The sequence below is a fragment of the Dasypus novemcinctus genome, chromosome 5 (assembly GCF_030445035.2).
Source record: "Dasypus novemcinctus isolate mDasNov1 chromosome 5, mDasNov1.1.hap2, whole genome shotgun sequence".
NCBI classification, from domain to species: Eukaryota; Metazoa; Chordata; class Mammalia; order Cingulata; family Dasypodidae; genus Dasypus; species Dasypus novemcinctus.
In genome coordinates, this window is record NC_080677.1 from 166,189,205 (window position 1) to 166,201,810 (window position 12,606).

General features: G+C 43.5%; 1 protein-coding gene across 1 annotated transcript in view; it reads right to left on the reverse strand.

Moving 5' to 3' along the window:
- Positions 1-1,048: 1,048 nt before the first annotated feature.
- Positions 1,049-12,606, reverse strand: part of MRC1 (mannose receptor C-type 1) — a 90,728-nt gene continuing 79,170 nt past the window's right edge. Inside the window, exons 27-30 of the mRNA XM_058297900.1 lie at positions 8,501-8,614; positions 7,816-7,980; positions 6,900-6,941; positions 1,049-2,078 (exon numbers count right to left, since the gene is read on the reverse strand). Of these exons, the coding sequence (XP_058153883.1) occupies positions 1,831-2,078; positions 6,900-6,941; positions 7,816-7,980; positions 8,501-8,614 (569 nt within the window). The 3' untranslated portion in view covers positions 1,049-1,830. The remainder of the gene's footprint in view (positions 2,079-6,899; positions 6,942-7,815; positions 7,981-8,500; positions 8,615-12,606) is intronic.

The following is a 12,606-nucleotide window of genomic DNA, read 5'->3' on the forward strand; positions in this document are numbered from 1 at the left end:
CCAGCTAGGAAAAGGATTTCCTGATCGGATTGCCCACACCTGCTTTGCTCTGCAGCCGTCATGTCCACCGGGGCCTCTCCCAGCGGACACGGCTCTGCTCTTACCAAGAACGTTTCCTGGTGTTTGAGTGTGGGAAGGAGCCGAGCTCAGCAACCTTTTCCATGATTGCACCCCCCTCCCCCCGAGTTCTGTAACTTGGCATCCACTTAAGCTGGGGGTGCTAGAAACTCCATTCCGACCCCCCACCAATGTGCTACTTCTTAATCTTTTTGGAATTACGGAATTTCTTGAAAGTCTCACGATTTGCTTCCCAGAAAAAGACCCACTAACAGAAATAGACCCAGCATTCTGCACATTTTCTGACCATCCTCCACCCCTTCAGTCTCCAGGGGTCCCTCCCATTCAGGGCCCTGCTGTGGACTGATCTGTGTCCCCAAAAGACAAGCTCGGTCCTCGGCCCCACCCTGGGGTGGGGGCCTATTTGGAAAAAGGGTCTTTGAGGGTGTAGCCAGGTGAGACGAGGTCACACTGGATGGGGATGTCCCACCCAGCGGGACTGGAGACCTCGTAAGAGGCCGTGGGGACATGGTGGGGGTGGAGGGAGGGGGAGGGGGGGGTGGGGGAGAGGAAGGGAGGCAGCGCCAGAGCCCTGCAAGCTCGGTGGTCGCCCTCTCCCGGCCTCCAGCCTCCAGCGTGGGAGGCGATGATTCTCCTTGCTTTGAAGCCCCCAGGGTGCAGCTTCTTGCTCCAGCAGCCCTGGGACCCCGAGTCCCCAGCTGAGGACCCTGCCTGCGGGCAGCCCCTGGAACATCAAAGGAGACGCCGGCAGGATGTCGCTGTGCAGGGGCGGGACACCAAAGCCCTCAAGACAAAGGGGTCACCAACGATGGAAAAGGCTGCTTCGAGTCCAGGCGCCATCCCAGCGCCTGTGGTCGCCTGATCCCAACGGCGGCTGCAAGAGGAGCACAGGCAAGGCGGCGAGTCGTGCAAACCTCGTTCCGCACGGGAGTCAGCAGAGTATCTTTTCCAAAGCGATGAAGAGTTTAAGTTAAAGAACTCCTCTACCAATAACCTTTATTTTATGGGTAATGCTAAGTGTAAAGTAGAATACATAAATAACTCTCTTTTGAAAGCAAATTTACATTTACAAAGATCATCCAAAATGTAAATCTATTAAAAATAGACCCCGTCTTTGATGTTTATTTCACATTATCTAAGTACATCCAGTTACGCAAATTTACACTCTCTTTCACGTCTTTGCACTCCTGATATGCACCCATCAGGACACAGACGCCTTGGTGGGATCCGGCGCACAGCCCTGCCTGGGGAAAGCCAGGGCTGGCGTCCCTCTGATGGCGGTGGACGTCAGGAGCGTCAGAACCCGTAAAAGAGAAGAGGCGCTGAGTTTTAAAGGCCACCTGAGGTTATTCGTACTTGATTTTTAAGAGTTTTCTAGTTACCGTATTACGGTTTGGTAGGACACGGATCTTCGGAAGTTCCTTCCGGTGCCTGGTGCCTCGGGAGGCCCGGTCTGCTGTTCCAGGTTCTCCCGGGCTCTCGGGGCCACAGCAAGCCAAGTCGTCCGAGGCAGGCATGGAGGACGCGCTCACCGAGGATGCTGTTTACAGGTGTCCTCTCGGTCAGTGTCCCTCTGTTGTGAAAGTATCTTGCCGGGCTAGAAAATGAGCAACTATATCTCCAAGTAGACAAAGAAAAGACAGACCAGTGTACACAGTACTAGCAGAGAGGAAACGACCACCTTGGACCAAAGACCTTAGCATTTTAGGACAATTGTGCAAACTTCAAATGAGCCCAGGTCGTGCCGCGGCGCTAGATGACCGCGTGCTCGTTCTGCTCGATGTTGCCCACAAGCTCTCTCGTGTCCCCCATGCCCGAGCTGGACTGGCTGTTGAAGTAGAGAGTGTTCTCAAAGTTTTCTGCCCGAGGCAGCTGAGCACGCCTCCTCTTGTAGAAGAAGTACGCTGTGAGCCCAGCGCCGGCGAGCAGGAAGATCACCACGACAGCCACCCCGGCCACTCTGGGAGATGGTTTCTCGGGGTCCATCTTCCTCAGGTCAGCTGGGAGAACAGACATGGTTAGCAAGGGGGGGCAACGCAGGACAGCACAGCACACCGAACTAAACTGCACGAGATGGCTTCACACAACGGCTATCAAGAGGCAGGTCCGTGCAACATGGAGGATTACTCGGCGCGTGAAGATTGTTATGCAGTTGCAAGAGTACCTCATCTGTCCATGAAGTGGTGGGCCAGTTAATCAATGCTTTTAAAACACATATACCTGGGACAACCAGCAAGATGGTGGTGGAATAAGGAGCTCCTAGAGTCAGCTCCTGCTCCAGGGCACTTAGTAAACACCCAGAGCTCTATGGAGTTAGCTGAAGCACCTGGTTGGGGGTTCCAGGAGGCCAGAAGAGCATCCTGCAACATTCTTGAAGGAATGGAAGGAGGAGCCAGCCCATCTGCAGAGAAGACTCATAAGTAGAGCACTCCAAGCCATGGAGGCCAGTGCCCATCCTCCACTGGGGCACAAGCCAACCCGGGAGCTATTTCACGACTGGAATTGAAAGCTCCACTTCCCAAAAACGGGAGAGAAAGAGACAGTTGGGCACCAACTTCAGCTACTGATGAGTAAATTCAGTGGGCTAAAGTATAATACTGAGAACCAGCTTAAGTTTGAGCCTGTCCAAGTCAGAAAGAGGCCAACTTAACTCTGCCTGGCACAAGGGAAGCAGGGTGGACTGAAAATCCCAGTGCTGGTGGGGATCAGCTTCTTTTTTTTACCCCAGGTCAGATTGCAGGTCTAGCCTAAGCCCCAACCCCACCTCTGGGAGGGAGGAAGCTGGGAGACCTGAACCAGCCTCTCCAGGAAATTACCAGCCAAGCCACAGAGGGCACTGATTGTCCTACTTTGGCAGCACAAGCTGCCCCAGAAGCTATTCTGAGGCTGGAATTGGAAGCTCCATTTCCTAAGAACAGGGCAGGAGGAGACAGTTGGCCACTGATCTTGGCTAGTGATTAGTAAAGTTGGCTGGCTAAGGTATAACTCTAGGAACAGCTGGGGTGTGAATCTGTCTAAGATGGAAAGAGGCCGGTAGCTGCCATTTTGACTCCACCCCCAGCCTAAGGGAAAGCCAGGCTGAGGGAAAATCACAATGATGGGATGAACTGGTTTCTTCCACCCAGATCAGCCTGCAGCCCTAGTCTAGGCTTCAGCCCCGCCTCTGGCAGGGAGGAGGCTGGCGGGCCCTGTACCAGCCTATCCAGGTAACTGCAGGTACATTTGACTGGCACAGACTGAAAATTGGAAGTCTACCAGGGCAACTGCGGTCATCTTGGACCCACACTGTATAGATTGCTGCAGCTCCATCCCCGCCCCAGGCAGGGAAGAAAGGGGCATGAAGCCTCATCAGTCTCTCTGGGCAACTACAGTCTAGACCTGCATGACTTGGATTATTCCACACAGCTGTGACTCTCTCCTACCCCTGGCAAAGGAGAAAGTTGGGAGAAGCTTCATTGGTCCCTGGGGCAATGAGGGCAGCTTGAGCCTCCACAGCTTATAGCACCAGCTACATACACCCTTGGCTCCTACTGCACAACCAGCAAGGGAGAAATGGCAGGAACCCCTAAACTAAAGAGAAAAACTGCACCCTGAATAAATACTCTAGTAAGTCAGATGCCAAGGCACCAATTGTAGTTGTAAAAAATTACAATCTGCACCAAGAAACAAGAAGCTATGGCCCAGTTAAAGGAACAAGGTAAGCCTCCAGATGACATAAAGAGTCGAGACAACTAGTTACAGATGTTCAAACAAATCTCCTTAATAAATTCAATGAGATGGCTAAAGAGATTAAGGATATTAAGAAGACATTGGATGAGCACAAAGAAGAATTTGAAAGCATACATAGAAAAACAGCAGATCTTATGGGAATGAAAGACACAATAAATGAAAATTGAAAAACATTGGCATTATATAATAGCAGATTTGAGGAGGCAGAAGAAAGGATTGGTGAACTTGAAGAAATGACCTCTGAAAGTGAACATACAAAGGAAGAGATGAAGGAAAAAATGGGAAAAAAAATTGAACAAGGTCTCAGGGAACTTAAAGTCAACAAAAGACATGCAAACATACATGTCATGGGTGTCTCAGAGAAGAAGAAAAGGGAAAGGGGGCAGAATGAATATTTAAAGAAATAATGGTAGAAAATTTCCCAACCCTATTAAAGAACATAGATATCCATGTCCAAGAAGTACAGTGTACTCCCATCTGACAAAATCCAAATAGACCAACTCATCATTAGTATGACACATACTAATCAGAATGTCAAATGCCAAAGACAAAGAGAGAATTCTAAGAGAATTCAAGAGAAAAGCAATGTATAACATATAAGGGATACTCAATAAGATTTAGTGCTTACTTCTCACCAGAAACCATACAGGCAAGAAGACAGTGCTATGACATATTTAAGATACAAGAGAAAAACTTCCTGCCAAGAATCTTATTTCCAGCAAGATTGTTTTTCATAAATGAGGGTGAGATTAGAATATTCACAGATAAACAGAAACTGAGAGAATTTCTAATCAAGAGACCAGATTTTCAGAAAATGCTAAAGGGTGTGCTAGAGCCTGAAAAGAAAAGACAGGAGAGAAAAGCTTGGAAGAGAGTCTAAAAATGAAGATTATATCAATAAAAGTAACCAAAAGTGACAAAAGAGTGGGGAAAATTAAATATGGCAGATAAAACTCAAGTAGGAATACTTAACCAACAATGTAAAGCACTTGTATTCAGAAAACTGCAACACAGTGTTAAAAGAAATTTTAAAAGACCCAAATAACAGAAAGAACATGCCATGTGCATGGATTGGAAGACTAAATATCATAAAGATGTCAATTCTACTCAAATTGATATACAGATTCAATGCAATTCCAATAAAAATTCCACCAGCAATTTTTTTAAAAATTGAAAATACAATTATCAAATTTATTTGAAAGGATAAGGGGTCCTAAATAGTCAGAAACATCTTAAAAAGGAAATGTGAACTCTCATCTCCAGATTATATTATCTAGCTACAGTGGTAAAAACAGCATGGTACTGACATAAAGACAGACACATAGACCAATGGAACCAAACCGATGGTTCGGAAACAGACCCTCACTAGTATGGTCAAGTGAATTTTGACTAGCCTGTCAAACCCACACAGCTCAAGCAGAACAGTCCATTCAACAAATGGTGCTGAAAGAACTGGATATCCATAGCCAAAAGAAGGAAAGAGGACCCCTATCTCACACCTTATCCAAAAATTAACTCAAAATGGATCAAAAACCTAAAAATCAAAGCAAGAACCATAAAGCTTCTAGAAAAAATTGTAGGAAAATATCTTCAAGCCCTGGTGGTAGGTAGTGGATTCTTAAAGGAGGACTGAGATGGACTACTGATGTTTAATATCTATAGAAGTTTTATTTAGCTTTAATGTAAAAGTGTGATGTATAGAGTGGATGGTAACAAATAATGAGTAACAGCTAGTTTATAAATGCGGATATGGCTGAAAATGGTAATCTAGGGTTGTAAATGCCGATTGACAGAATGCTAGAAAATAATCTAGGAACTGAATAGCACAGTAAACCAAGAGGTGGATGAGAATTGTGGTTGATGGTACAGATGCAAGAGCGTCCTTTGTGAGCTAGAGCAAATGTACAACACTACTGCAGGGTGGTGAGAATGTGGAGAAACATGGGAAAAATACAGCTGGAGTGACCTGTGGACTGTGGTTAGTGGTAATAATGTAACATGCATCTATGCCAGAGATGTACTGTATTGATAATGGGGCAGTGTGGAGAATGTGAGCCGAATGTACACAGTGGACATGGTAACAATCAGATGATATTATTTTATCTGTAACAAATGTTCCACCACAGTGTGGTGTGTTAATTGATGGATGTTGATTGGGAATTCTGCACATGTGCATGATTGTTTCATAAGTTTACAACTTCTGTCATAAAAAATATATTTAAAAAATAATAATAGGGTGGGTTGGGGGAAATACAACAAATATAAGATAAGGACTATAATTAGTAGTAAGATTTTGACAATATTCTTTCATAATCTGTAACAAACATATCACGACAATGCAAGGTGTTGGTGGAGGGTTGATGTATGGGATCACTGTATGATGTTATGCATGCTTGCTTTATAAGTCCCCAACTTTTACTATATACTTATTGTTTATGTATGTTCATATATAAATGACATAAAGATAACAATAATAATAGGGTGCGTTGGGGGAAAATACTTTGGTTAGTAGTAATATTTTGACAATGCTCTTTAATCATTAGTTAAAAAGGTTTAACAACAATGCAAGGTGTTGGTGGTAGGGTGAGTTATGAGAGTCCTGTATGATGCTATGCGTGTTTATTTTGTAAGTTCACAACTATTACTATACACTTATTGTTTATGTATGTTTATGTGTGAGTGATACACTTCATAAATTTTAAAAAACCAACAGATATACCTGGTTTCAAAATAATTTAAGGCTGCATACAAATGCTCACATCATAAGAAGACAAAACAGCGAAAAGCAAAATTTAGGGGAAAGGGACAATGAGAGTAGCGTAAAAGTGAACAAACACATGGGTATAATTAGGAAGCAAATGGCACTCCTGAGGCTGATAAGGGGATGGCAGGTGGACCATCCTGAGTCTTCAGCAGACAGCAGAGGGCGTGAAGTCCAGCCCATCGCCTAATTTGGGTTGTTGCCCACCTGCCCCCGAGGCCTGTGCCTCGAGCCCCACTTAGAACAGGCGGTGACAGCCCCAAGCGTGAGAGCAGCTGCAGCAAGGAGGGCTTGTGCAACAGACAGACTGCAATTTAAATACCGCTCTTACCTTTTGTCGTAACTGATGTTTGGGTAGGTTCAGCATCAATAACTATGGAGGGGAAAAAAAGTGATTAAACATTGATAAAAACCGTAAGAGCATGTAGGCAGTGACCACTGGTGGGCACAGACACGCGGGATTCTCTCCATTTGGGCTGCAGTATGTATGTGGTGCAGCAGCATCTTACAGCTGTTTGGTGCGTGTGAACAGCTTCAAATGTCCAGAAATGACACCCTCCCAGCTGCGTTTAGTGCTGGTCCTTCCCCTTAAACTCCACCCACCTGGGGCTGGGGGTGGACTGGCCTGCTGCAGCCTGCAGAGGCTCCAGCCCTGCACCAGAGGGGGGATATCCCAGCACAAAAGACCAAAGACCGGCACAATTCTAAAGCAATGACGTCTACTAGGGGCATTGTTTTATCTCAACCATTTTTTAAAAAGTCTATTATCAAGTTAATTTGTCTCTTAGGAAGGAATAGTAAGTGTGGAAAAATGGCATCAAAATAACTATGCAAGTCCAGAAAGTGGCTGACCGCGGGCACCAGTGTCCCTTTCCTTTGCAGCAGGAGACCCAGCTGGCCTCCAGGATTTAGCACAGGAAGGAACCTGGGCCCCTTGCGGCGTGGGCTGGGGGCTGCCTTGCCCCTCCCCTTGAGTGGGAAGGCTCATAGACCGCCCTGCCCGCTGCTTGCCACTCGCTGCCTACGGGCAGGGCATCCTGTTAGAAGCGCGTTGATAAGCCGGGGCTCATCCAGAGCTGCAGAGAGCCACCCGCTGCCACCGCAGGATGGCGTTTTCACTCCCACAGGGGAGCACTCACAACAGACGCAACAGACTGTGCTCGCGCTACAGCCCCGCCCTGGGCACCTCGCTATCGGAAAGAAAGGCTGGCACAGACATCTGCCCATGCGCCAGGCGTGCCACTTACTTTTCGGTCTTTTACAAATATAGCCTTTGTAGGAAGAGCAGTGAATAACCCTCCAAAACCCAGATGCTGCAGATAAAAACACACAGTCATTCCGTTCCCCAGACGGCTCTCCTGTGTTCCAGTTGACAAAGGAGAGTGGATTGTTGTTTATCCAGAGCCAGTTTCCTATTATTGAATAAAGCCAATAAAAATTGAAGTAAAAAATAATCCATCTTCGAATGAATTCAACTTATCCACACATATGTCTAAGCATATTATTTTATACAAGAATCATTAGTAGTTCACAATTAGAATGTTAACTGGTAAGACTATAATGACTTATTACTATACGGAAACTTAAAAAAAATATTTTTCTTAAATAGCTTTAGTTGAAATTTTTTTCTAATTACACAAATATATATATATTCTTATCCTTTCCTAGGTTATTTGTTCTGGCACAAGGTAAAAATGTTTTTTAAAGTCTCTTAAACAACTTAGTTACAGAAGATATTCTCTAAATTAAAACTTTGAAGATAGTACAATGTCACTTAAATTTCAGTTTTATCTTTTAAGTAAAAATAAGTGAGTTTTTAAAATCTCCACAAATTAATGATTATTTAAGGCAAGGCTTTATGTAAATGAACCCCTGTTTTACATATAACATTTTGAAATATTTGTGATTTAGTAGTGGTTCTGCAAAAATTACCTTGAACATTTCTGTACAAGCCTATCCAAAAGTCCGTTTTACTTTTAAGTGGCTCTACCCGATATGACAGAAAACTAGATTCAGCAGCACTTTCTATGGAAACCAAGGAGGAACCTGTGAAATATAAAAGGACAAAATGATGTCTGTACATCCAAGCAGCATATTTCAAATTAAGGGAACATTTAATATTAAGTGAAAATATATTATAACATATTGACATTAAGAGCAATAAAAAATCAGTGTCACATCTCCATGTAAGGAGAAGAATTTCAGAGAGTAGGCACATGCCTTCTCGGGATTTGTTTCTAATCTGAAAATGTGTTTTTTAAAGCATCACTTGTATAGAAGGTACTGAGTGGACTGCTACAGTGTGTCAAAGATGAGGAGAGCATAAAAGATGTCTTAGGGAACTCCTGGTTCCATGGCTGGTAATAGGTTGAGTGCAAAGGAATTTAAGAGGAGAGAAAGTAGGTGTGATGTGTTAGGGTCCTGTCAAACAGGAGGACAGTTGCTGTGGCTGATGCAACTTAGAGGGAGCATGGAGGAAGCAGAACTTAAGATGTTAAAGTGCACAGGATTTCAAGGACAGGAAATCACTCCAGGGAAAGGAGGAAACAGGAGAGATGATGAGGAGGCAGGAAGCACAGTGCTTCCTCTGGAACAGCGTCTCTTGGTTTTCATGGCATGCAGCACTGATCTGGTCAATGGGGAAAAGAACACTGGGGCTAGCCTCACTGAAGAGTGCAGTACGGGAGGCAATCAAGGGCACTTGGAGTTTCCTGGCAGAAGATATGACTTAATGCCCACCCAGTGCAAATAGCATTTTCCCTGAGAGCCCATGCCAAGAACTATCAGTGGCAATTGTTTAACACTACAGCTGCCTGAAGCAAACAACAAACTGACCAAAAAATGTAAAAGGAAAAGCTAAAGAATGTGATGTCCATAGGAGCTTTAAAAGGCATCTAATCTTAAAGTCTACATATAGGTCAGGAAAGCGCTGAAAAGCCCTAAACTCTCACCTTTGACTAATCTCAAGATTCTGTGCAAGCAGAAAGTGAAGGCTATGGCAGAATTTTAAATAGCCTGAGTGAGTGTTGAAAGCATGTCCTAGCACACACATAGACACCCTCAAAAAAGACTGTGAGACTCATTGTTCCAGGCACTTAGGGAAATCTCCTTCCAATCCTTAGCTGATTACTAAGCTAAACAAGCAAGACACAAGAAAATAAACTTTACAGAATTAGTTCTGGAAAGTCACTAAACAACACCAAACAGCAATAATAACAAATGCAGGGGAGGGGGGATATCTGATTTCCCCAATTGCTACATTACATCATTTTAAATGTTCATTTTTCAACAGAAAATTATAAGACATGCAAAGAAACAAGAAAGTGTGGTCCATTCAAAGCAAAAAAGCAGTGAATAGAAACTGTCACTGAGGAAGCCCAGACATTGGACTTTAAAGCAGCTATTTTAAATAAGTTCAAAGTGCTGAAGGAAACCATGACTAAAGAACTAAAGGAAAGTATGAGATAATGTATAGCCAAATAGAGAACATCAATAGAGATAGAATTTATTAAAAAAAGAAACAGGTAGAAATTCCAGAGTTGAAAAGTACAATAACTGAAATGAAAATTCACTGGGAAAGGTTTGACAGCAGATTTGACCAGACAGAAGAAAGAATCAGCAAACCTGAAGAGAGATAAATTGATATTATTCAGTCTGAGAAATATGAAAAAAAAAATTAATAGAGAAAAATCAACAGCCTAAAGAGACCTATGCCCCACTATCAAGCATATAAAATACACAAAATGGGTGGAGGACTTGGCCCGGTGGTTAGGGTGTCCATCTACCACATGGGAGGTCCGCGTTCAAACCCTGGGCCTCCTTGACCCATGTGGAGCTGGCCCATGCGCAGTGCTGATGCATGCAAGGAGTGTCGTGCCACGCAGGGGTGTCCCCCGCGTAGGGGAGCCCCATGTGCAAGGAGTGTGCCCCTTAAGGAGAGCCGCCCAGAGCAAAAGAAAGCTCAGACTTACCAGGAATGGTGCCGCAAACACAGAGAGCTGACACAACAAGATGACGCAACAAAAAGAAACACAGATTCCTGTGCCGCTGACAACGACAGAAGCGAACAAAGAAGACACAGCAAATAGACACAGAGAACAGACAGCCGGGGTTGGGGGGTGGGGGAAGGGGAGAGAAATAAATAAATAAATAAATCTTTTAAAAAAATAAATAAATAAAATAAAATACACAAATGGGAATCCCAGAGGGAAAGAGAGAGAAAGGGGCAGAAAGAATATTTGAAGAAACAATGGTCTAACATTCTTCAAATTTGATGGAAAACATTAAGCTAGACATCTAAGAAGCTCAAAAACCTCCAAGTAGGATAAATACAGAGACCACACCTAGACACATCCTATTCACAATGCCAAATGACAAGGACAGAGGGCGAATGTTGAAATCAGCGAGAGAGAAGCAGCCCTCCGTCCTGTGCAAGGGGCCCACGATAAGATGAATGCTGGTCTCTGATCAGAAACCAGAGTCCAGACCAGGGAGAGGACTGACCCAGAACTGAAGGTATACCACAGTGAGCCAAGGGTTTTCCACCCAACAAAACTATCCTTCAAAAATGAAGGCAAAAAAAGACATTCCCAGATAAAAAATGAGGGCATTTGTCACTAGCAGACCTAGTCTACAAGGAACCATAAAGGGAGTCCTTCGAGTTGAAATGAAAGAACACTAGACTGCAATTCAAATACATGGGAAAAAATAAAGAGCCCTGGTAGAGGCAACTACATAGCTAAGCATAAGAGAGAATAAACATATTTTCTGTTTAGAACTCTTTTATCTTATCTGTTTTAATGATAACTGCATAAAATGATACTGATGAGCATGTGTTGATGGGGCTTGCAATGCATACATTTGAAATCTGTACAACACTAGCCAAGAAGGGAATGCAGCCAGATAGGAACAAAGTTGTTGGATGCTATTCAAATTGAATTGGTATTAAAACAAATTCAACTGCTATAAATTAAGGTGTTAATTGTAATCTCCAGGGCAACCACTAAGAAATGACTATAAAATACGTAGTAAAAGAAATGACAAGGGAACTATGTATGCCAATCCATTGAATGGTATTTGTTTTAGCAGCTGGGAAACTAAGGCAGGAATTTAAACACACACTGGAAAATACCTATTTAACATAAAAGAAGACAGAATGGAAGAATAGAGAAACAAAAAGACCTGAGACATGTAGAAAACAAATGGCAAGTGGCATCATAACTCCTACCTTATCAGTAGTAATTACATTAAATGTAAATAGAGGGAAGCAGATGTGGCTCAAGTAATTGGGCTCCTGTCTACCATACAAGAGGTCCAGTGTTCAATTCCCAGGGCATCCTGGTGAAGGCAAGCTGGTCTGAGTGGAGAGCTGGCACATGCAGAGCACTGGCCTGCACAGATTGCTGGTCTGCATGCAAAATGGCACAGCAAGATGACGCAACAAAAAGAGACACAGAGGAGAGACAATAAGAGACAGAGCAGACCAGGGAGCTGAGGTGGCACAAGAGAATGATCACCTCTCTTCCACTCTGGAAGGTCCCAGGATTGGTTCCTGGTGCTTCCTAAAGAGAAGACAAGCAGACACAGAAGAACACACAGTGAGTGGACACAGAGAGCAGAGAGTGAGCACAAAACAATGGGGGAGGGGGAGAGAAATAAATAAATCTTTTTTAAAAATGTAAATAGGTTAAACACTCTAATCAAGAGATGGAGATTGGCAGAATGGGTTAAAAAACAGAAAATGAATGGCAAATAGCAGTCATAACTCCTACCTTATCAGCAATAATCACATTAAATGTGAATAGATTGAACAGTCCAACTATAAGCTGCCTACAAAAGACACACTTTATAATCAAATATATAAAATAAAATATATAAAATAATGAAAGTAAAATACTGGAAAAAATACTGTGCAAACAATAACTAAAAAAAGCTGAAATGGCTATACTAATATTAGACCAAATAGACTTAGACAGAAATCATTAGTAGGGACAAGTAAGAACATTTTATAAATGCTAAAAGTTTCATTAAAAAAGATA